The 23,375-nt window shown below is 45.4% G+C and overlaps 1 protein-coding gene across 2 annotated transcripts in view; it reads right to left on the bottom strand.

Annotated features, from left to right (window-relative positions):
• The window catches only part of Oca2 (OCA2 melanosomal transmembrane protein), a 208,881-nt gene that overhangs the window by 69,352 nt on the left and 116,154 nt on the right, over positions 1-23,375 (bottom strand). For both annotated transcript variants that reach the window (XM_041656427.1, XM_041656435.1), the window contains exons 19-22: positions 13,980-14,039; positions 13,217-13,321; positions 4,734-4,827; positions 533-626 (exon numbers count right to left, since the gene is read on the bottom strand). In XM_041656427.1, coding sequence (XP_041512361.1) covers positions 533-626; positions 4,734-4,827; positions 13,217-13,321; positions 13,980-14,039 — 353 coding nt within the window. The remainder of the gene's footprint in view (positions 1-532; positions 627-4,733; positions 4,828-13,216; positions 13,322-13,979; positions 14,040-23,375) is intronic.

Here is a 23,375-nt window from a genome sequence, read left to right as displayed (position 1 = left end):
TGTCTCTTGGTAACACATGTTAGAATTCCTCACATGAGAGTTGGCAGAAGTCTGTTCCTGGGCATATACCAAGCTGCAGTTTTATGACTCAACACCAAATACAGGTCATTTCGGTAGGACTATTTCACACTGGCCATTGGTTTCCATTCCTCTTCCTTCTCTGTTTGAAAAGTACACACGGGCCATGGAAACAGAGGCGCGCAGGCCCCAGGCCCTTGCTAGCATCTTTTCTCTAATGCACTCCCCACCTTAATGACCTGTTCCCACTACACTTTCAACGCATAAAATCAAGAAGAGTCCAGCAAGCTTACAACCCTTTCTTAGCCATCGAATCAACCCAAAGCATTCAGATTAAGATGAAGCTAATCTTAGTAACCGATGTGCCTTGTTCTGAGCTGGTCTCACCTGCACCAGAGTCTCTAATCACCAAACCATGAATATCCCGGTGGTTAGCGGCATGCATTGGTGCACTTTTTTAATTCAGTTAGTTTAAGAACATGGTATTGAAGAGACATCTTAAATGACAAAGTACCTGAAAAAGTCCATGAAAGAGAATCCATACCCATGCTGCTCTGCAATTCCTGCACAAACAACGTTGGCAGAGGCTCCGATCAGTGTCCCGTTACCTGGAATCAGAAATCAGAAAAGAAAGTAACAGCCAAGCTCATCGTGGAAACTGATCGTTGCTCTTTTCTTCTGTTCAAAGGCTGCGATGTCATGATAACCATCAAAGTCAATGCTTTGGAATGTCTGGAATCACAAACACACTGCCAGTCAGATAGTGGGTTATCTCTTTGAAAAGGTCCCAGTTGGAATCAGGTAATAGGCATCTTATAGAGAAAAACGCAAGCAAAGCAAACAACCGTGTGTGTCCTTTTTAAAACAATGTAGCAAGATCTTAGCCAGAAACCTCTGGACTCTAGGCTCAGATATCTGCTAAGAAATTCTTTCAGCAAATGAAAGGGATTGGTAACATCAGGTGAAACTTTTGCATAAGCCAATTTTGCTCATTGGTAGGCATTTTCTTCACGTAAACATTTCCTTGAGTAAGCTTTCTTTGTGTGCAAACGGTGGGAAAGGACATGCTGTGCACACAGGCTCTTATGCCAGCCCTCACAGTCCGGGTGGAGCAAACCACCAAGGCAATCCCATCAGGTCCTTCTTCCTACCCTTTCTCCTCCCCGACACACAGCGATTCGTTCAAGAAAGTCTTACACAGCCAAGCCCAAGAGCCTCTTCTTTCTGCCTAATTGGAGCCATTGGTATTCAAGTACACAGCCGAGGCCCCATCAGCTTAGCTCAGGTCTGACATCAGCGCCTGGACAGTAGAGGAAGAGCTAACCTTGAGAGTTAGTGAGCAGAGAACCCTGCTCCGGAGCCACTGCAGTGTGCGAGCAGGAGGGCATTATGCTTCCGAAACCGGAAACTTCAAAACAGAGAGACGGAAGGGCTCCAGTGTCCTCACAAAGGAAGCACTGTGAGGGAGACTGAAAAGCTTGCTGCTGTGGTGTCCGGGGACAGGTGACAAGTCCTGAACTTGAACCAAGGCTTCGGACTCCAGAGCGACATTAAAGAGGAGGAGCTTAAGGATGTCTAGGGTTCTCATGGGTAGACACAGAGCATCCGAAGGGTCTGGACCAGGTAGCAATGTACAAGTCATTGTTTTGCCGGCCCAGACCACCTTCCTAGGTGTTATTCTCAGATGTAGCCACACTATCACCTTTCTGTCTGTCTGTCTGTCTGTATGTCTGTCTGTATGTCTGTCTAGTCCCATTTTGGGCCTAGAGGCCTGACAAATGAGACTGCCTTCTTGCCAAATGTGATCATTAGTTTTAATTGTCAACCTTACAGAACCCAAAACCACCTGGGTTGATATGCCTCTGGATGTGTAGGGGGGAGATTATGCTGACTTTTAATTAAGGAAGGAAGACCCACCCACTATGGGTATCGCCTTACCCTGGCTGGGATCCCGGTCTGTGTAAGTGGCAAGGAGAGTTGAGCAGCAGAACTCATAGTTCTCTGCCGCCTGACCGCCAACCGAACCTGACCAGGCACTGTGTCATAGGGTTTCTAGGTTTTCTATTGCTGTGATGAACACTATGACCAAAGGCTAGTTGGGGAGAAAAAGGTCTATTTGGCTGACACTTCCATCCTGAAGGAAGCTGAGGCAGGAACTCCAACAGGATAGGAACTTGGAGGCAGGAACTGATGCAGAAGCCATGGAGGAATGCTGCTTCCTGGCTTGCTCACCATGGCTTGCTCAAACTGCTTTTTTAGAAAACCCAGGACCACCAGCCCAGAGGTGATACCACCTATGATGGGCTGGGCCCTCCTGTATCAATCACTAATTAAGAAAATGACCTACAGGCTTGCCTACAGCCTGATCTTACAGAGGCATTTGCTCAAGCTCTGTCCTCACTGATGACCTTAGCTTATGTCTAGTTGACATAAAACCAGCCAGCAGACAATGCCAGTTCCCGTTACCCTGATTCCCCACCATGACTGATGATTGTACCTCGAACTGTGAGCAAGAATAAATGCTCCTTCCAATAAGTTGCCCTTGTCGGAGTTCTTTATGACGGCCACAGAAAAAGCAGCCACGGTAGTCAGACAAGTAAAATATGTTTTAGTTCCAACTGCCTGGTCTGTGTTCCTTAGTTCACAGGGCAATACATTTATTTTCAAAGCCAATCAAAAACTTCCACTGAAAGTGTCCATCAAAATTGTTAAACCAGGGGCTCATGAAGCTACTGCTTCCTTTTGGAGTTTTAAAGTGGTGGAAAGAGCTATGGAACTGGGTATGAATGACATTACAAAAGTGTGTTGAAAATGTTTCTGGTGACCCTTCAACATGGCTCAGAGGGTAACTTTTATGTTAGTTATTTTGTATCATACAATCCTGTCAGTGAGCAGAGTTGGTGTACACTTAACACCCAGCACATTAAGTGTTCAGTGGGCCAGGAATGAGCACCTTCCAACGACTCTGTCTAAACGTTCTCAGGGCTTAAAAGCTTACAGTTCAGTAACGAATGCCTGCTTCCCAGAGGTGCTCAGTCTCTAGCATACATTAGCATATTTGTCTATATTAGTCCCTCTTAGTGTCTCTCCTGGAGGCCCCCTCCAAGTTTACCCGTCAGGAAGTAGCCCAGGAGGTCTCCTGTTCCAACCCCTTCCCTTGGGTCACCTTTTCTAACTGCTCTCTCCCCTGACTGTGGTCTCTCCCTGGCATTCTGCATGTGCTCCGGGTCTCCCACTGTGTGAGAACATACCCATTGTGAACACACCCATTGTTATAATCTTAGGCCCAGTGCCTGGCTCCCCTCCTACAGCACAATGCCAGGCTATTATAGCAGGTAATTCATATGTTTGCATTTATTTTAAAATCCCATTTAAGGGCTGAATTCGCAAGTGTTCTTGGATCTTGTTTCCATTGCTGGTGTTAAATGTGTCTATGAAAGAAACTCGGTTGTTGTTTTCTGGAGCTGTTTCTCTGATGGGAAAATTTTAATTATTCTGCCCTTTTGTAGGATTCCGTCTCAGTCACTGCATTAGATAAATCAGCTGTCTCCTGAAGTCTTAGGTGCCTCACTAGCTGAGGTTAAATCCCACCTCACAAATGAGCAGATAAATGAACCAGAATGCTATCGATTTGATAGTCTGAGAAGTCAAAGAACACAAAAAGCTAGATTATCTGGGCATGTCTGGAGGCAACAAAGAATGTTTGAGATATATATATATATCTGCTCTGTTTATCTAAGAGTCTCTATAATCCACCTGTGTTCCCCAGGTGATTAAGCTGTCCGAATACGAGAACTCTAGATCGACCTGGCTCTAGACAGCTACCGCCGGAGCCCTCGTGTGTTACCCAGCGGTCAGTTCCACCTAACAACCTCTACCTCACACTGTTTCCTCAGATGTCATCCCCAGTGCTTGTGCTTGGTCTCTCATCGTCCCTTCTCCTCTTCGGTGGAGTCCCTGCTCACCCACGCAATGCTTCTAGGCAGTGGAGCCCAGAGAGAAAGACCAGCCACTACAGATTCTGCTGATTGCATAGGATGCTGCCTAGAGGCGCGGAGTGGGGGCATGCTAGCTAGCTTTGAACTATATCAGCAGTGACCGTCATCAGACCACGGGCCCTGCATGGTGAGAAGTTGTAGGGAACAAGTGAAATCATGAATAAATCTGTAGCTGACGTGGGCACCAACGCCTCAGACACGTGCCATGATAAAGCCTTCCCCTGGGAGGGGCTCAAAGGGAGGCGAGGCCTCCCTCTAATCTAAATGTGAAAGATAACCATGTGTAAGGAAAATGCCCACGGTAGCTTTCCCCCTCGATGTTTCCATCCCGAAGACTGTTTCCCTACAGAGACTGCTCCTACCCATATTAGCTAACCCCACCTCCTCGATCAGATGTATGGAATAACCCCGCCTCCCTGTCCAACTGTATATAACAAGCTCTGAGTTTCCCAGGTACTAAAACTTCTTTATCTGAGAGTCCAGACCATCTCATTGCTGCTCCTAATTAAGGTTCCAGGACCCAAAGCCATGCCAGGACATGGCAAACGCTGACTGACTTTACAGAGGAACGGAGGAGTTCTGGTTGTTCAGATTTTGAAGTCAGGAAATTATCAGGCTTCTCTTGAATTCACCTTTGATTTGCTAGCTACCAGCTCTTTCTCTGTCCGCCCCCACGGTGCCAGTGTGGTTCCTCACAATGAAGTCAGCACCCCTTACCTCCCAGGCAAGCGCCGAGGGCCAGGGCATACATGAGCGGCAGCGCAGGTAAACGAATGTCAGGGTCTTGGCCCAGGTTAAGAAGCACAGGGATCTGTGGAAGAAAGGAACATTGCAGCCACCTATCATAGAGACCGTGAGAGCTACACACCCAGACTTGCAGAACGTGAGCGGCCTTGTTTTGCTATTGTTATTATTATTATCATTTTGTTGTTGTTGGTGGTGGTGTGTGTGTGTGTGTGTGTGTGTGTGTGTGTATGGCGGGGTGGCAGTATCACAGCAAAAGTGTGGAAGGCCAACCTTGTGGAATGGAGTCAGTTCTTTCCTTCCAACTTCACGTGGCTTCTGGGGATAAAACTCAAGTTCTCAGGCTTATATTCTTGGGTGGCAAGTGTCTTTATCCACTAAGCTATCTCACTGGCCCTCACAGAATTTTTAATAGCCAAACTGTTAATGTATTATTTTATATATATTATATATATATAATTTTTTTTTCTAAAAGGAGCACCAGATGCATGGAAAGAAGTCAAAGCAAATTTTGACATGCACAAAACCTTGAGTGTGTACCCATCTGCCTATGTCTGGTCCAAAGCGAAGAGCCAGGTTTCCTCATTGGAAGCTACCCAGGCTGCTGCCATGGGTCACTATGGATGGGTGCCTAAGAACCATGAATCCATTGTTCACGAACCCCCGCTTATACACGCTCTTCCTGAAGCATCATCACCGTCTACATTAAGTCACTCTTGGAGTGTGTCTGCTGTCAGTTCAGCCGATAGATGCAGGCCGGTGAGGCGGCTCAGAGGGAGAGGGCATTTGTTGCCAAACCTTGACCCAAGTTCAGCTCCCAGAACCACATGTTAGGCGAGAACTGACGCCTGCAAGTTTATCTCCAACCACACACACAGACACACACATACACACACACATAGACACACATACATGCACACACACACCACTGTTACACCACACAGACACACACACACCACTGTTACACCTCACACACATACACAAGAGAGATTTAAAAAAAAACAGACAGACCATGGAAGTGGGGCATGAGAAGACACAATTTGCAACCAAATCATGAAAACAGTCTCTGCTCAGAAGCTGCACCCTGGGAAGGCTGCCTCTCACTGCTGCTCTCCCCAGTTGTCCTGAAGCTGTGGCATTTGTAACAGACTTTACAACCAGAAATATCGGTTTCCAGGGAGCTCTACCAATAGCCAGTGGCCCTCTTCTAATGGAAAAAAAATCTGTGTTATTATAACCAATGGAACATGTCGGTCTGTGACATTTCTGTAAGAAATATATGATGTGTTTTTAAAGTATCCTCTCCCTGAGTGTTTGAGACATACTGTGATTATCCTTTTCTCAGAATCCTAGTCCCCTAAATAAATATACACAGTGGTTTGCAGAGTGTGGACCAAAATCTGGCTACATGACTGCCAGTCTGTGAGCCAAGAAGGAAGGAAGGAAGGAGGGAGGGAGGGAAGGAGGGAGGGAGGGAGGGAGGGAGGGAGGGAAGGAGAAGAAGAAGAAGAAGAAGAAGAAGAAGAAGAAGAAGAAGAAGACAAAGAAGAGGAGGAGGAGAAAGGAGAAGGAGGAGGAGAAGGAGGAAGAAGAGAGAGAGGAAGGAAGAAAGGAAGGAAGGAGAAGAGAAGAAGGAGGGAGGAGAAGAAGGTGAAGAAGGAGAAAAAGGAGAAGGAGGAGGAGGAAGAGAAAGAAAGAAAGAAAGAAAGAAAGAGAGAGAGAAAGGGAGGGAGGGAGGGAGGGAGGGAGGGAGGGAGAAAGGAAGAAGGAAGGAAGGAAGGAAGGAAGGAGAAGAGAAGAAGAAGAAGAAGAAGAAGAAGAAGAGGAAGAGGAAGGAGAAAAAGAAGAAGGAGGAGGGGGAGGAGGAGAAAAGGAGAAGGAGGAGGAGGTAGGAAGAAGAGAGAGAGGAAGGAAGGAAGGAAGGAAGGAAGGAAGGAAGGAAGGAGAGAAATATGCCCTGTGACATCCTTCCAAGGCCACCTTCCCTAGCCAGAGGACTCACTGATCCCCACCCATTGGGGAAGGGCCTGTAACCCACATTGCCAGGCTAATGGAGAAGACAGTGTGTCTTTGCTGCTCACATCCCTACTCCTCTAGAGACGGCTTTATTTAGCTCCCATAAATGGCATATTGAGATTCAATCCCAGATTCTCCCTCTGCAGAAACACAGCCATGCATCCCTGTAACTGCTCTGCTATTTAGCCTAATTGCAGTCCACTGGACCTGGCTCAGCTCTCTATATTATTTTGTTTCTGAACATTCTAGAAAAGAAAAGGCTAAAAGCAAAAATGGCATCAAGTGTAAAGCAAAAAGCGAACACTCAGATGAAGTACTTTTGACCTTTATCACCCCTGAGTGTTTTTCCCTATACCAGCTGTTCCAGCCAACAGCTACAGCTGCTTGAATACTTCCTCGTCGGGCCTGGAAAGAAACCTGGGATAAGAAGATGCTGAAGAACCAGAGAGCCTTCAAAGCATGGCTTGCATGCTGGGCTAAATGGCAATGCACACAACTGTATGTATCCAAGAAATCAGTTTTTAAAAACTACAAAATTATGTGCATAAATCACCATATAGCCCAGAGGGGAAATGGTAATATGTTAAGCCTGAAGCTGTCACAGACTCTTTCCTGTGCAAGCCAAGGAGTTTGAAGAGGCGTCAACAGAGGAAGACTGTCTGAGAATTCTCAGTTCTTAGCCCTGTGCCTCAGGTCCCCAGTGCAGTTGTGAGGGCACCATAGCAGAGCCCCAGGAATTCTGCTGCCAAAGGGCTGTACTCAGATTCCCACAAGCTCTTGCCTACTGCAGGCTGGAAGAGGTTGGAGGGGGCCGCTTTTTGGTTCCCGGCAGCCTGGCTAGTTTAGACCCGAAATAATCACACAGAAAGTGTATTAAATCACTGCTTGGCTCATTAGCTCTAGCTTCTTATCGGCTAACTCTTATATTAATTTAAGCCATTTCTATTAATCTGAGTATCCCCATGTGGCTGTGGCTTACCAGGTAAAGTTTCTGCATCTGTCTCCAGAGAGATGGTGTCTCTCTGACTCCACCCTTCTTTCTCCCAGCATTCAGCCTAGCTTTCCCTACCTACCTAAGTTCTGCCTTGCTATAGGTCCAAAGCAGTTTCTTTATTCATTAATGGTAATCACAGCAAACAGAGGGGACTCCCACATCAGGAAGGGAAGAAAGAAAAGGCCAGTGAGTGTGAAGGGGGTTCCTAGGCATGGCAATGTGTGCTCAAATACTGAAATATCTGGACCCCAAGACCCCAGTGTCTTCTATTTCTCAAGACCATGTGGTGTTTCCTCCATCTCAAGCAAGCAAGGGATTAACCCTGGCATATGGTGAGGACCAGGGGCCTCGTACTAACCACTTCAGATTCTCTAGGGCTGTTCTCGTTGCATTATTAAATATTAGCAGTGTTAAGTCCTGCTTAATATTTCACAGTTTACAACAAGCAACTAGGGGAAGGGCTTAAAACAGAGGGTTAAACCCAGGTGTTGTCTATAACAACAGTGACCTAGAAACACTCAGAAATGACAAAAGTCAGAAACATTTCAATTCAGTTTTATAAAATAATAGCTAAAGTAGTGAGGCACAGTGGTAAACATCTTTAATTCCAGCATTTAATAGGTAGACTCAAGAGTTCAAGGCTAGCCTTGTCTACATAGTGAGTTAAAGGTCCAGGGCAACTTAGTGAAGCCTTGCCTCAAAATAAAAAAAAAAAAAGTTAATAACAAACTTAGTTCATCTCAAACCCTGGGACGTGGACACCTTCATCTATACTGCTCTGATTAGAATATTCCTGAAGCCTCATCCAACCACCATGGAAGCCTCCACTCCTCTACTGAACGACTGTTTTTCCTCTGTGCATGAAGAGTATTTCCATGGCTGCATCCTACCAGTTGTGAGCTAATTCTCGGAATCCTCTCCCTCCCAATGGCAGGACATCCTTTCCAGCCCACAGAAGAAAGGAGATATACCACTGCCAAACATGTACGCAGTCGCAGGATGAATGGAGGTCCCCGTCTGAGACCCAACACAAAGAAGAGGCGGGCTGAAATTGTTTCTGTCTCTCGTGTGTCCTCAGGATAACAGAATTACTCAGCCACTGTTCCAAGGCAGGGGTTCTTAACCTGTCTGTTGTGACCCCCTTGGCGCCGAATGACCCTTTCGAGGCGGTCACCTAAGACCATCTCCATACCAGATATTCACATTGAGATTCCTAACAGTAGCAAAGTTGCAATTATGAAGTAGCAATGAAATGGTCATATGGCTGGGGGTCACCACACCATGAGGAACTGTATTAAGGGTTCCCAGCATTAGGAAGGTTGAGAACCACTGTGCTCGGGGAACAATTCCTGCAGGTGCTTTGCTGCAGCAAGTGGCCTCTAGCTCTGTGACTGCATCTGTACTAACTGATCGTCCTTCAAACGGCAGCTGTGTCTGACAGCTCTTTGGTCGTTTCTGCATTTCCGTATGGTTCCCCTGGATGCAGAAGGCTCCACAGCTGTGTAGAGCGAAGGTGCTTCTAGTCAGAAGGGACTCTCTTCAAACAGGAGAACTGAGACCCATTCAGGGAGAACCGATGCTCACACATCAGTCAGAGGGGCAGAGCCAAACGGGTGAGGAAAACTACTGAATGTGGTTTCTTGGGGGTGGGAGGACGGGGCTCGCTTCACACACCTGGGTTTGGACAGAGAGGCTAGAGAGAGAGAGTTCCAGGAAGCCCAGGGGCATAAGCTCTGCCTTACCACAGCTGGTCCAGGGGAAGGTTCTGCTGGAGGCAGACACACGGAGGAGGGAAGAAGGAGGGGACAGATTCTCAAGCCCTGATCTTTCTTTAAGTAATGGAAAGTTCCCAGGCAGCTGATCACTGACGGCAAAGGTAAAAATCAACCAAAAGCAGAAGCAGGCAGCTGGCGATTTCCACCTAACACACGAATTCTGCACCCCCATAGTCAGGTCTCAGGCTGTCCGTGTCTAGAAATGAGCTCAAGCTGGACTATAGAAGGATTTCTGGTAGTTAAATAAAAACCAGCCTTCCTCAGGAACTAGTGAAACTGGTTTCCAGTTTCCCAAAGGAGCCCCTTGCCTCTGGCAGATGGACAGATGGCCACCTGTGGTGCCTACCATCACAGCCCATGCTGGCCTCCAGGCTCCCTGAGTATCACAAGTACCTGCTATGTATTTCAAAGACCATGATAGCATTCGGCCCTTCCCTTTCCTTCCCGCAGCCATCCTCACAGACCGCAGGATGTAGACCCCAGGATGTCTCCTCCACTCTGTTTCTAGCTCTCTCTCGCTCACTCGCTCTTTCGAGCTGCCTCTCTATATATTCTTTTGCTCTCTTGTTATCCCATATGTTGTGTTCTCTCTCTCTCTCTCTCTCTCTCTCTCTCTCTCTCTCTCTCATGTGTGTGTGTGTGTCTGTCTGTCTGTCCACCTGCCTGCCTGTCTGGTCTGCTCTAGTCTCTATGGCTTGCTTTCTCATCGTCTCCATTATTCTCTCCCACTCTTCCACTTCTCTAGAGCTGACCATGTCTAGTCTGCCTTCTCTTTTTCTCTACTCTGAACTCCTCCAGTTGCCTCTGGATTATTCCCTCTCTCTTAGTCACCATAAAAAAAAAAAACCGACAACAACAACTATGGAGCAGCCATGCCCGCAGTCTCTTTACTACAATACCCCCACCCCACACTTAGACCCTTCGAGTGCGGAGAACCACTGCATCCTCTTCCACACGCGGAGCTAAAGCCACAGGATTGGAAGCCTCTGCGGGGCACTTGCCACCACGCTCTGCAAGCATAAACCTAGGATTCCCAGTCTCCATCAGCAATCGTGCATGTGCGGGGCAGGGGGGGCAGGACAGAGAAGGGAAGAGGTAAGGGACAAAGAACTGCTACCAGAGGCAAAATCAACAGAGCAAAGGCCAAGGAGATGCTAGAACCAGCACCGGTGAGCAGGGTCATCCTAGGGCCACAGAGACAATGGTGTGTCTCAGGACAGGGGAGGCCCAGCAGGAGGGACAGGCAGGGACACAGTAAAGCACTCACAGTGCCTGAAGGAGAGTAGATTGGAGAGGATGTAAATAAAGAGCTACTTTGGGAAAGTAACCTACTATGATTAATTCACATTTTTATCCATTTATGCCAGGCAGGACTCTTTTGTTTCTCCATGAATATGCATGAGTTTCCCTAATAAAATCCCTTTGTCTCCTTTGTTTAAGGAGACTGTGCTTTGGGGGCCTTCCCAGTGCTCTTTTTACTTGCACAAATAGCAAGCCTTTCCTCATTCTTTTGCTGCCTTGTGTGCATATTGGCTTTGCACTCACCCAAGGGTGAACCTGCTGTGCTCTGCTTCAGGTTGGAATACTAATGCTACTTTATATGCACTACAAATTAAATGGTCCTCACTATAATACTATGAATAAAGTCATTACCTGCTAAGGTTATCTACATGAAAATTAAAAAAAAAAAAAGTCTAGTGAGGATGGTGAACCAAAAGCCAGAGGCCTTGAAACAGACCAGTTCAATTGCAATGGACAGTTGCCAGTAAGACTGATGGACAAAGGGGTCTACTATATGACACACTGAAGCCTCCAATGCCATCAGGATGAAGAGGTGATGGAGAAGCAGGAGAGAAAAAGCAGAAAGCTCTATGTTCCTGGTGTGGTTTGTGTTCTGTTTTAGTCTGTTGGGTTTGTTGTTGTTGCTTTTATTTGCTTGCCTGCTTGCTTACTTTGTTTTGTTTTCTTTCATGGCGGAGGGGGATACAACAGGATGGGGGTATGGGGGGACCAGGAGGTGAACAGAATTGGGGTACATGATGCAAAACACCCAAAGATTCAATAAAGAAGTTTTTAAAAACGGAAAAGAAAACTTTAAAAACCTATTTGCATACTGTTTTTAAGAGAAATTGAAAGCAATTTTCTAATTTTTAATTTTTATGCACATGCCTGTTCTGTCTTCACTATGTCTTACACCATGAACACTCCTGGGGCCATCAGAGGCCTGAAAAGGGGGCTGAATCCCTGAGGAGTGGAGTCATAGATGACTGTGAGCCACCAATGTGGGTGCCAGTATTCTTTTTTTGTTTTGTTTTGTTTTTGTTTGTTTTGTTTTTGTTTTTTTGTTTTTTTTTTTTTTTTTGGTTTTTCGAGACAGGGTTTCTCCGTAGCTTTTTGGTTCCTGTCCTGGAACTAGCTCTTGTACACCAGGCTGGTCTCAAACTCCCAGAGATCCGCCTGCCTCTGCCTCCCCGGTGCTGGGATTAAAGGCGTGCGCCACCACAGCCCTGCTAGGTGCCAGTATTCTTAACTGTTGATCTCTTTCTCCAGCCCAAGAAACAATATCTCAAAAGACCAAAAATAAAGGATTGGAGCAAGATACAGGTGAGAGAGACTGGTATGGAAGATGGGTGCCTTACTCGGCATAAAGGAAATGTATTGCGTGAAGGGCAAACCTTCAGTGCCTAGCACAGCTCTTAAGCAAACCATAAAAAGCTGTGATGAAGTATATGTGAGGTCAAGCTGCAAAACGACCTGCTCTATTAAGACATGGTTGATTTGAGAAGCAAGATGGGGTCCAGGGGAGATCTAACTATACCATGGTGCGCCTGTATATACAGACACCTACAGAGCTCAGCTCGCGTGCACATGAAGAAGTCTGAATATGCTTCCGTCTTTGTCTCGGCTCTTTCTGTTTGTTTTACTTTGAAGAAATGAAACATTGCTGATAAATGGTTTTTCACCATGGTTCACAGTCCCTGCACTAAGCCAAAGAATCAGTGACACAGAAGATGTCCCAAGGATGGGGGTCTTGGTATTGGCTGGAAAGTAGAACCAAATAGAGACTTAAAAATCCCTGCATAGGGCTAGAGAGATGGCTCAGTGGTTAAGAGCATTGCTTGCTCTTCCAAAGGTCCTGAGTTCAATTCCCAGCAACCACATGGTGGCTCACAACCATCTGTACTGAGGTCTGGTGGCCTCTTCTGGCCTTCAGGCATACATATAGACAGAATATTGTATACATAATAAATAAATAAATATTTTAAAAAATCCCTGCATAGGCCAAGTATCAGAACCCATGCAGACTGCTCCAAATAAGGAATTTCTGCATCTGAAGATAATAAAGGCAACAACTCAGTCTTTTGGTGTCTTGAAGTCCCTTTAAAAAAAATCAAACACTTGTTTCCTAGGAGGGGTAGCAGCCCTCAACTGGCCTCCCAAAACAGACAGTCACCCATGATGTATCCACTCTGAAGATGCTGATCTCCAGCCTGTCATTGGCCTCTTTGTCCCATGTGAGCTGCCTTGGGCTCAGCTCACGTTTTTTTTTTCCTCATGTGTAAGAGCAATGGAGGAGCTGGTTTCATACTCCGCTTCTTAGGAAGGAAAGCTGAGCCCGAATGATTGCAGGCTAAGGTTGGGTCTTAAACACCCAGGAACACACAACTTACCATCGTAGCAGTAAATGGGATGTTGTCAATCAAGGACGACGCCAAGGCTGAGACCCACACTATTAGCACGATGGCAGCTGCCAAGCGCTGATCTTCTGGGACCATCTAGAAGGAGCAGATAATGACCATGCTACTCATTAACCACTGGACTTGTCGACCACACATGCAAAGAGTCTTCTGACAGATGATGAGATGAAGGTAAGCATAGACAGGCAAACCCGGAGCGGATAATGGCCATGCTACGTATTAACCATTGTACTTCTCAATCACACACACATGGTGTCCTCTGACACATGATAGGATGAAGGTAAGCATAGGCCTGCAAACCCGAGCCACACTCATACCAGGAACCTTGGCCACAGGGAACAGAGGGTCCATTGTCAGGCAAGTAGCTCTCTAGGTTGAGGATCAAGCATTCAATCCCCACATCTGGTGGCCACAGAGACAGATCCCTCCTGCTCAGCGGCCTAGCAGAGTTCTAAGGTAAGAATCTCTGTAGCATTCACTCCCTGTGCGCTGCCCCTTCTTAGACATATTTAACTAAAGGCCAAAGCAAGATAGCAAGCATCTATAATTATATATCCTTTGAGGAAAGTATCCCTTCATCTCTAGGCTCCCGAGGATAAAGTAGGCTCCCTTCAGTGCTCTGGACATAATTGAGGTAATTAGTGTAACCTTACCAGACATTTCTTTTCTTTTTTTCCTTTCATCAAAAATCAAAAACGAGTGGCCAGAACACATTCTACTAGAACATTCAATGTACCTTGATCAGCAAGGCAGTCTGCTCTCCCACATACTCTACTAGGTGAAGATGCGCCAAGGCCTGGAAGAAAGGGGTGTTTTCACATGAGAATATATATGGATTTCTTCTGTCTTTCAAATCAGAGGGGAATATAAGGTAGGCCCAGGTTATCATTTCTCATTTAAGATTAGAGTCCTTAACACAGTCTATAAATAGATTTGCTATCATATATACTCAGGGAGACACACCTTAAAGGGGGAAATATACAATAGCGGAGGCAGGAATTCATCATTGATTTTTGTCAACCTATATGAAAGAGACCATCTGATTGCACACGAAGAAATGCCAATCCATAAAAAAGGTCTTTCAGAGTAAGCTGCATTTCCGATTCCAAAGTATCTCGAAAGTTCGAGGTAGTTTTTTGTTTGTTTGTTTGTTTAATGCGGTTCTTACAAACCTTAAAGCAAGAGGGGGAAAAAAAAGCACATCTCCTGGGCACATTTCCATTTTCCCAGCATGAGGAATGTGTCTTCCGGAGGGGAGTAGAATAAGATAAAAGAAGCTCAGGAGATTGTGCTCAGACCACAGCTCCATCTCAGGCAAGAGACCCAGCACCGGAAAAGGACAGCAACCCCTCTGCCCATTACCACTGCAGTGTGGGACATTTCCTCTGGAGTTTCATTGAGGAGAGGGTAATATGGAAATGTCAGCTTGAATGTGTGTGCATTCAGGTTACAGAATCCCGACCCATCTGTCGTTTCCAAGTGGACTCTGAAGACGGTAGAACTTCAAAAGCAACTCTCAATCAACTTAGTTTTTAACATTACTAGAGCAGGATAATCTACCCGTATCAAGGCTGCCCAGTTCTGATGCTACCAACACTTGGAGCCTGTCAACCTCATCATCCTCTAGGAATGTCTGTGATCACCCCAGTGACGTGCCTCTAGGAATGTCTGTGAATCCCCTCAGTGATGTGCCTCTAGGAATGTCTGTGAATCCCCTCAGTGACGTGCCTCTAGGAATGTCTGTGGAAAAGAGACAGCGAGTTGAGTAGCAGCGTTCTTCTCCCTTGACTCCCTGACCGTGGCCGCGACGTGACTGTCTCCCTCATGCTTCTGCCACTTTCTCCATGACGAAACTCTCAAATTGTGAGGCAACACACATTCTCCCTTCCTCAGTATGTTTCTGCCAAGTTATTATAGCAATGAGAAGAATAATACAGAAGATTGGTATGGTATTATTACGTTCATTCTTTCTGCAACAACAGAAGGCAAAGTAAAGCAAAGAGAGAGTTGATTTGGGCATAGAACTTGATGGTCTAGTCTGTCATGACAGGAAAGGATGGCAACAGAAGCATGAGGAAGTTGGTCTTTCTGCCTCCACTCTCAGGAAACAGGAAGAGATGAACGCCAACGCTTCAATCTGTTTCACCCTTAATAATAATTTAGGACCTTGGTGCATGGAATGGTACCATCCACATTTAGGGAAGGACTCTGCTCTTCAGGTAAACTGTTCTGCAAATGCTGTCATGGCCATTCTGTCTCTAAATCCCATTAGATTGACTGTCAACCTGACCATGTGACACTTACCCATTTGGATTACAGCCTTGGACCATCAAAGAAAAACACAGGCTGAGTCTCAGAGGAGACTAAATAAATACCTTTACTAGCCAGGAATCAACATAGCCCACATTTAATTAAATGATAATGAACATGTAAAAAATTGAATCCAACTTAACCTTTTGTCCAATTTACATTAAGATTTTCTGCCCGATGATATATAAAGATGCTCCAATGTGTACATTCATCCACAGTGTACTATGAGCATCTTATGTGTACATGCAGATGCCTGATATCACATGAAATCTCAAAACCTATGTGTGCAGTATGAAAAGATAAAGTATTATCTTCAACGGACTTGAACATTCCACCAAGTAACACTTTTCAAAATATCTGACCTCATAATTAAATAAAAGTCAAGTTATAAGGAAAATAAGAATGCTGTGCCTTGTGATATAAGGTGGTAAGTCAAATACACAGTGATTCCATTTAGCATGGATAAAGTCGGCAAGTGGAATACATTTGGCATTTGTGTGTACGTGACATCTGTGCACATCGCTATCTCCATCCATGATACACAGTACAGAAAAGGGTGTGCTGTACCTCACAGCACCACACAGGACACTGGAACTGTGCCTGGGGAGAAGCCAAGACAGGAACTCCTAGCCATCATCTCTGGAACAATGGGCTGCAGAGCGCAGGCCCCTCTGCATCCACAGACTCTGGACACAATACTCTTTAGCGCATGGCTGGATTAGTCCGCCGTGTAAATTTTCTGCAAGCAAACACTACCCATAGCCTAGTAGAAGCTGCAAAACTTGAGTGACAGAGACAGAAAACTGGCGGGCAGCTGGAGGAGGGCAGCTACCTGAAGTCAGGACGTGGGAGCAGCCGTGAAACTGGAGACTGGCCAAACCAGTGACACAAGTCATCCTGAGAGAGATTAATGCAGGCTCTCCTGAACCCCAAGATCACGGTCAGTGATGAGATTGCAGCGTTGGACCATCAAAGACAAAACAAGACAGGGATACAAGTAGAAGTACCAAAATAGGAAAGAAATAACATTTCACAACTGAGAATTCATAGATAAAAGATACTCAAATAATGTTGTTTAGCGGAACTAGGGGTCAAAGAGTATTAAAATGTCAATTAAAATCGGCCCTTTCTGAGTTAAAGATGAAGGCTGTCTCGGAGTCACATGATAGCGCTGAACATATCAGGTGTGTAACTGTGGGAGAGTAACAGTCAAATCAAATAAGCTAAAAAGGGAAATTGAAAATAAAGACATAGGGCCGATTAAATGATAGATTTAAAGCCAAGTGTGTCAATGACATCATGACAGATCCAGGTGTTTTCAGCCAGGTGTGGTGGGACCTGTGATATTCACTGTGATAGTCCCCGCACTTGAGAGACAAAGGCACACTGATGAACCGAAGAGCGACATAGGCTACCTAACAAGTCTGAGAGCAGCCTTGGCTGCATAGAATAATCTCATCTTAAGATAATAATGAAACGGGCAAGGCAATAAGATAAAATAGCAAGGTAAAATAAAATCAAAATGAAAGCCTTACTTAAATATTGGAAGTCATCACACTGGATTATAATCCAAATATATAAAATTTGTTAAAGATACCCAAAAGTAAATACGCAGAAGAAAAATACGTACCAAGAGTATTTTAACTAATGAAAGCTTCATGCTTCTTTTCATTACTTATAAAAAGTAAGCGATTCTAAATCACACATAACCAATAACGTAGACTCAAAAGTAAATGAAACGTAAACAGCTCGACCAACGGGGCCAAGGAGACAATTCCACAGTCATTTCACAAAGCTGACTGCGCAATCTCAGCCAAGGAGCACGGTGTAAGCAAAAGTAATTTGAATAAATAAGAACACAGGACTGGCAAAGTAGCTCAAGGGCCTGGGAAAGGCACTTGACCCCAGCACGGACAGCCTGAGCTTCATCGCAAAGACCCACGTGATAGAAGGAGGTAAGCAACCCCCCACGCTGTCCTCTGACCTCCGCATGCTCAGGACGGCACTGGATATAAACGTGACCTCATAAGAATGCAAACGTGATTGATGTGCATGGGAAAGTCTGAGGATGTTGCCAAGGTGAGCTGAAGAGAAACGCGCAGCCTTCCACACAAGTACTGAGCAAGGTAAAGCGTGAACTTGGAAAGGCCAGCGCCAAGAAGTTAACAAGGAACAACTTAGGTCTTTAAAGGTAAGGAATAATAATAACAATTACAAGAGGAGAAAATAATTAAAAAGCAAACTCGTAGTTGGTAGTTTTACTAAGACCAACTACAGGGAAACTGGTAACAGAAGTAAGTGGTGGAAATAACACTCAGAGTATGGCATCAGCAAGAAAGGGGTCTCACTAAAGACAACGAGAAATGAGTATGCCATAAATGACTAAACACCCTTCTAAAAAGTCAGATGGAAACCTGCTTATCACTGCTGAAGCTCCCTTACACACACACACACATACAGACACACACACACATACACACACAGAGTCTCACACACACACATACAAACACACAGAGAGACACACAGACACACAACAGTCTCACATACACACAGTCACACAGATACACATATACAAACACACACACATACACATACAGACACACACACAGAGTCACACACACAGATACACACAGAGTCACACACATACAAACATACACAGAGACACACACACATACAAACAGACACATGTATATGTACAGACACACACACAGAAACACACACATATACACACACATACAGACACATGCACACATACAGACACACACAGGGACACACACATACAAACACATGCACACAGTCACACACACATACACATCAGCAGTCACAACATAATAGAACAGCAACACCCCTGCTAGACACCACAAGCTAACAAATGAAAAAACCCAGAGACAGGAATGGGTTTCTTCTTTCGGAATTGTTAGTCAGTAAGATCCTAAACACTGCAGGCTGTTGCCAGTGTGTTCGGTAAGCCTCCAGAACATGATTGTAAGACCCTAGTTTTGAAGGATGTGAAGACACCATGCACTGTCATCCCTGAACATGGAGCTATTACCCCGATTATCATCTGGACACCTCTTCCATACTAGCCAGCTCTCACAGCCCTGGAAGGTGTCATGCATCCTGTTGTAGGAAGAAAGTAAGCATCAATCTTACCCAGCTGTGAACCCTACAAACCACCCTGACAACGAGCCTTCAAACATGCTCTCCAGTGCAAGAGTGGCATAAACATCTTAGGTGTAACCGTGACTTTCTGATGGAATTTAAGCCCCGCACTGCAAGAGGAAACCAATACCAGGCCCAGTTACTGATCTAAGAAGCAGTGACTAGGCAGGTCATAAGACCTAGGGAAGAACCTACTACTATTCCTGCTAAATAATCATAATATTAAATTTACTCCTATTGATGAATTGCTATGCCCATAGTTTAATGCTTCTCTTTGCTTTCTTCAGAGAAACTTCTATGTGCAGTAGATAAGGATCAACACAAAGATCCCAAACTGGCGAAGGGACAGAGAGCAAGAGCCTGCAGAATTCTCAGTCCTAAATGCAGCACCTATACTGCACACAGATACACACAAGGCTCAGGGATAGTTGTGTAAGAGGGAGTGTAAGGGTTGCAACAATCCAGACAGTAAATGAATATAAGGAAAGCATGTCCTGTGGACATAAGGCAGTAGTCATACTTGTCATACTGGGAGCTGTTATGGTTGTACATGTGAACTGGAGCAGTTATGGTTGTATATGAACTGGAGCTGTTACAGTTGTACATGTGAACTGGAGCTGTTACAGTCGTACATGTGAACTGGAGCAGTTATGGTTGTACATGTGAACTGGAGCAGTTATGGTTGTACATCTGAACTGGAGCTGTTACGGTTGTACATGTGAATTGGAGCTATTATGATTGTACATGTGAACAGGAGCTGTTATGGTTGTACATGTGAACTGGAGCTGTTATGGTTGCACATGTGAACTGGAGCAATTATGGTTGGAGCAGTTATGGTTGTACATGTGAACTGGAGCTGTTATGGTTGTACATGTGAACTGGAGCTGTTATGGTTGTACATGTGAACAGGAGCTGTTATGGTTGTACATGTGAACAGGAGCTGTTATGGTTGCACATGTGAACTGGAGCAGTTATGGTTGGAGCAGTTATGGTTGTACATGTGAACTGGAGCAGTTATGGTTGTACATGTGAACTGGAGCTGTTATGGTTGTACATGTGAACAGGAGCTGTTATGGTTGCACATGTGAACTGGAGCAGTTATGGTTGGAGCAGTTATGGTTGTACATGTGAACTGGAGCAGTTATGGTTGTACATGTGAACTGGAGCTGTTATGGTTGTACATGTGTACTGGAGCTGTTATGGTTGTACATGTGAACAGGAGCAGTTATGGTTGCACATGTGAACTGGAGCAGTTATGGTTGTACATGTGAACTGGGAACACTTATGGTTGTACAATGAACTGGGAGCTGTATGGCTGCACACACAAGACTTTTGCAAGACCAAACCAGACTAAGTCCTGGAGAAATTCCTGAGTGAATGAAGTCCTGAGAGGATGTGTGTTGTTGGCATGGACACAGGCTCATCAAGGACACTGGCGCAAGCCCCATGGGAGTATAAGACCCTGGCCCATGTGAGACTCAAAATAGTGACAGATTCTTCCTCAGATCCAAGTGCAAATTCCAATAGTATGTCCAGAGAGTGTGCTCCCTAGCTTCTCCCCAAGATGCGAACAGCCTGAAGGGTACACCCTTGCAGAGACTATTTTTACCAAGACTAGCTAAGCTGGCTTCCTCAGTTCAGCCTTTGCCATGACCTGCCTTGCTTCCCTGATCAACTCTACAAAGCCTGCTGAGCTTCTTTCTTTCTAGGGTGCTGTGGTTTCTCTACCATAGCGCCCAGCCACCCCAAACCCAGTTTGCTGTGTATCTGTGTGTTCATTTTTTTCTCCATCCTGTCACTGGCCTAGTCAGGTCTGAGCCATGGAGCCATGGAAGCACTCAGCATCCCAGCACGGAGTGGACTTGAAGTCCCTCCTCTACCTAAGAAGCTTCTAGCAACGGTAGCCACTGGGAGAGAGCCAGTTTTCTTTAAGAGAGTTGTTGGTAAATTGACTATACTGCAGGTGACAGTCACAAGTCCCTGAACATCAGAGCAGCACAAACAAGGCTCAGGTAAAGAAATGGGGCTTAAATCTACGAGGAGTTGAGGGAGAGAGTAAATACAGCCAAAATTTATTCTACCGAATTCTCAAAGAATTCATTTCTCAAGATAAACAAGTGAAACTGTAGAAACAAAATCAGATACAGTGTAATACTACAAAAGCCAAAGAAAATTCTAGCAATCTTTTTGTTCTTATTCAAATAACCACCAGTTTCATTACTATTGGCTGAAAAAAAAATTTTCCCAAATGAATGCTTTGGCACTCAGGAAGTGGAACCCGCCTAGAGGGAGCGGGACCTGGGGTCATACACTGGGGATTGTCTCTGTCCTCTGGCCCCTCCTGAACCTCTGTTTCTAGCTGCAGGGAACCTCTTGAGCATGATGTCTGTCCAGAAACAGCGAAGCCAGGCAACATGAGCTGCAACCAAGCCAAGCAGTACTCCCAGGTCTTCCGTGGCAGTGACAGGATGGCGATTATCATAGCCTTGCGTCTTCTTTCTGTTTACCTTTCAGTTCGATCCATCAGGCACCCGCTGACTCCTCCAGATTTCCACCATGTGGTCTGCAAGGGGAGACTTCTGCTTTTGCCTTTCTGTCCTTCTGCCCTTTGCTCTGTGTGACACAGCAGGTACACTATCCAGAGAACACAGCGTGCAAGATGTATTTCCCTGCCTTGTGGCCAAGTTATATTGTTATTATCAACACAAATGTGTCATCGCCTCTAGGATTTTTCAAATATTTCCTGTCGTCGATGTTAGAGTTTGTGGCTTGCTGAAAATTTTTATTGTGACTTTGAATGCTGTCAAATGCTTAAAAAAAATGATTGAAATAATCATATGGGCATTTGACAGCATCCTATAAGGTTAGTACAAAGAATGAACTTCTTGACTTTAAGATGCTAAATCAACCCTGTGACTAAAATAAAACTGCCTTGGTTGTGTTGCCCTTTTCATATACTGTGGTACCCAGTTAATATCCTTTTTTTGTCCTTCGAGATGGGGTTTCACTATGTAACAGCTCTAGTTGTCCTGGCACTAGCTCTTGTAGACCAGGCTGTCCTCAAACTCACAGAGATCCGCCTGCCTCCGCCTCCCAAGTGCTGGGATTAAAGGCGTGCGCCACCACCGCCCTGCCTCCAGTTAATGTCTTGCTAAAGATTTTTAGATTTATGTTCATGAGATCTGTTGCTCTGAGTTTCTTTCTTCCATAATGCCTATGCCCAAAGAGTTACAAAGTGAAGTTTCCTCTTGAAATGGTTTTATGGGATTAGAATCGGTTCTCACTTAGGTCTGAGAAAATTCTACAGAGAAGTCAGCTGTGTCTGAACTTTTCCAGATGGGAACACTGACATTATTAATTCAGCTTCTCTGATTGATGTAATAGTATTCAGAATTTCTATTGCAACTTAAGTCAGCTAGGATGTTCTATTTCAAGACAGTAGGTTCATTTCATGTAAATGGGCGAAGTGATTGCTATAAATGTATTAATATATTCTCCTTGTTACTTTAAAGTCTGTAGTGTCTGGATTATAGCTCCAGTTTCTTGTTGATGTTGGCAGTCTGTGTTCTCTGATTTCTTGGTGAAGGATTAGCTTTCTAGCTGATGTTCTATATAGTCCTCTTCCTGTTTTGTTGGCGCTAATCTTCTCTTTGTTAGTTTTTCTCTTTCTGTGTGGTTGTCTTTGCTCTTTTCTTAGAATCCTCTTAAAGCAGAGCATCAGATGACTTTAGAGTTTCCTGGTTTCGTGTATTTCATCTACAATTTTCCCTTTCAGCTAGTCTTTGTCAAAAAAAAATATTATATGAGGTGGTTCAAATTCTTATTTTTTTTTCTCCTGCTCTGAGGTCTGTCTCCCATGTGCATAGTCCTGTGGTCATCTGGAGGCTTGAGTGACTCGGATATCAGACTCTCCAGGCTGGCTAGCTGGCACACGTCCACCATCCCTGAGCTGGCCAGTTACCTGTTCAGCTAGCCTGCGACAATCCCACACATCCAGGAACTGAATGAAACTTGGGCAAATCCTGAACAGCCACTGGTTGAGCCCTCTGGCTGTCTTGTCTCAAGTCCTCTGCCCGTCCATCCCACAGGTAACACTGTCTGGTCCTCTAGACAGAGTGCTGGCAGTCAGTGTCACATGACACTCCATGACAGAGGCCTGCCCTGGGAGAGTCAAGCCACCCGTGAGAGGGCTGCTCAGTCTTCCACTCACCGCCCCCAACACTCACTCACTTCTGTACATTGTTCGAAGTCCGGACTCCTTTGGTTTCCTGTTCTATCAGAGGGAAGAATGGACATTAGAGGGCTTCCAGTGGTCAAGCAGAATTGGAGTTGGCCATCCTTGCTTCTTGTGTAATACAGGCAACATAGGAACAACCCAGGTCTATGCTTAGAAGCAGAGAGAACATGCTTCCCTGTGCCCATCTTCTCCTCCTCACTGGCGGACCCACATCTCATGAGCACCCCAGGAGTGGGTGAGAACAGAGGCAGGGTCTCCTGTAAGCCGGAACCTTCTACAAAGTTAGGGAGAGCAGCATGGACTCTCAAAGGACAGGGAAGGGGACAGTCCTCAGAGCCTGCCCTCACAGGCTGTGCTGGAATAAAGGCACGCCAATGTTGACGCTCGAGACATCAAGCAGAAAGCAATGCCTTTGGGCTTCGT

The sequence above is a fragment of the Microtus oregoni genome, unplaced genomic scaffold, assembly GCF_018167655.1.
Source record: "Microtus oregoni isolate MIOR12 unplaced genomic scaffold, Mior012 000000F_ref0000247, whole genome shotgun sequence".
Taxonomy (NCBI): Eukaryota; Metazoa; Chordata; class Mammalia; order Rodentia; family Cricetidae; genus Microtus; species Microtus oregoni.
The sequence above is the reverse complement of the archived record's forward strand: the minus strand, read 5'-3'. Positions and strand labels throughout refer to the sequence as shown.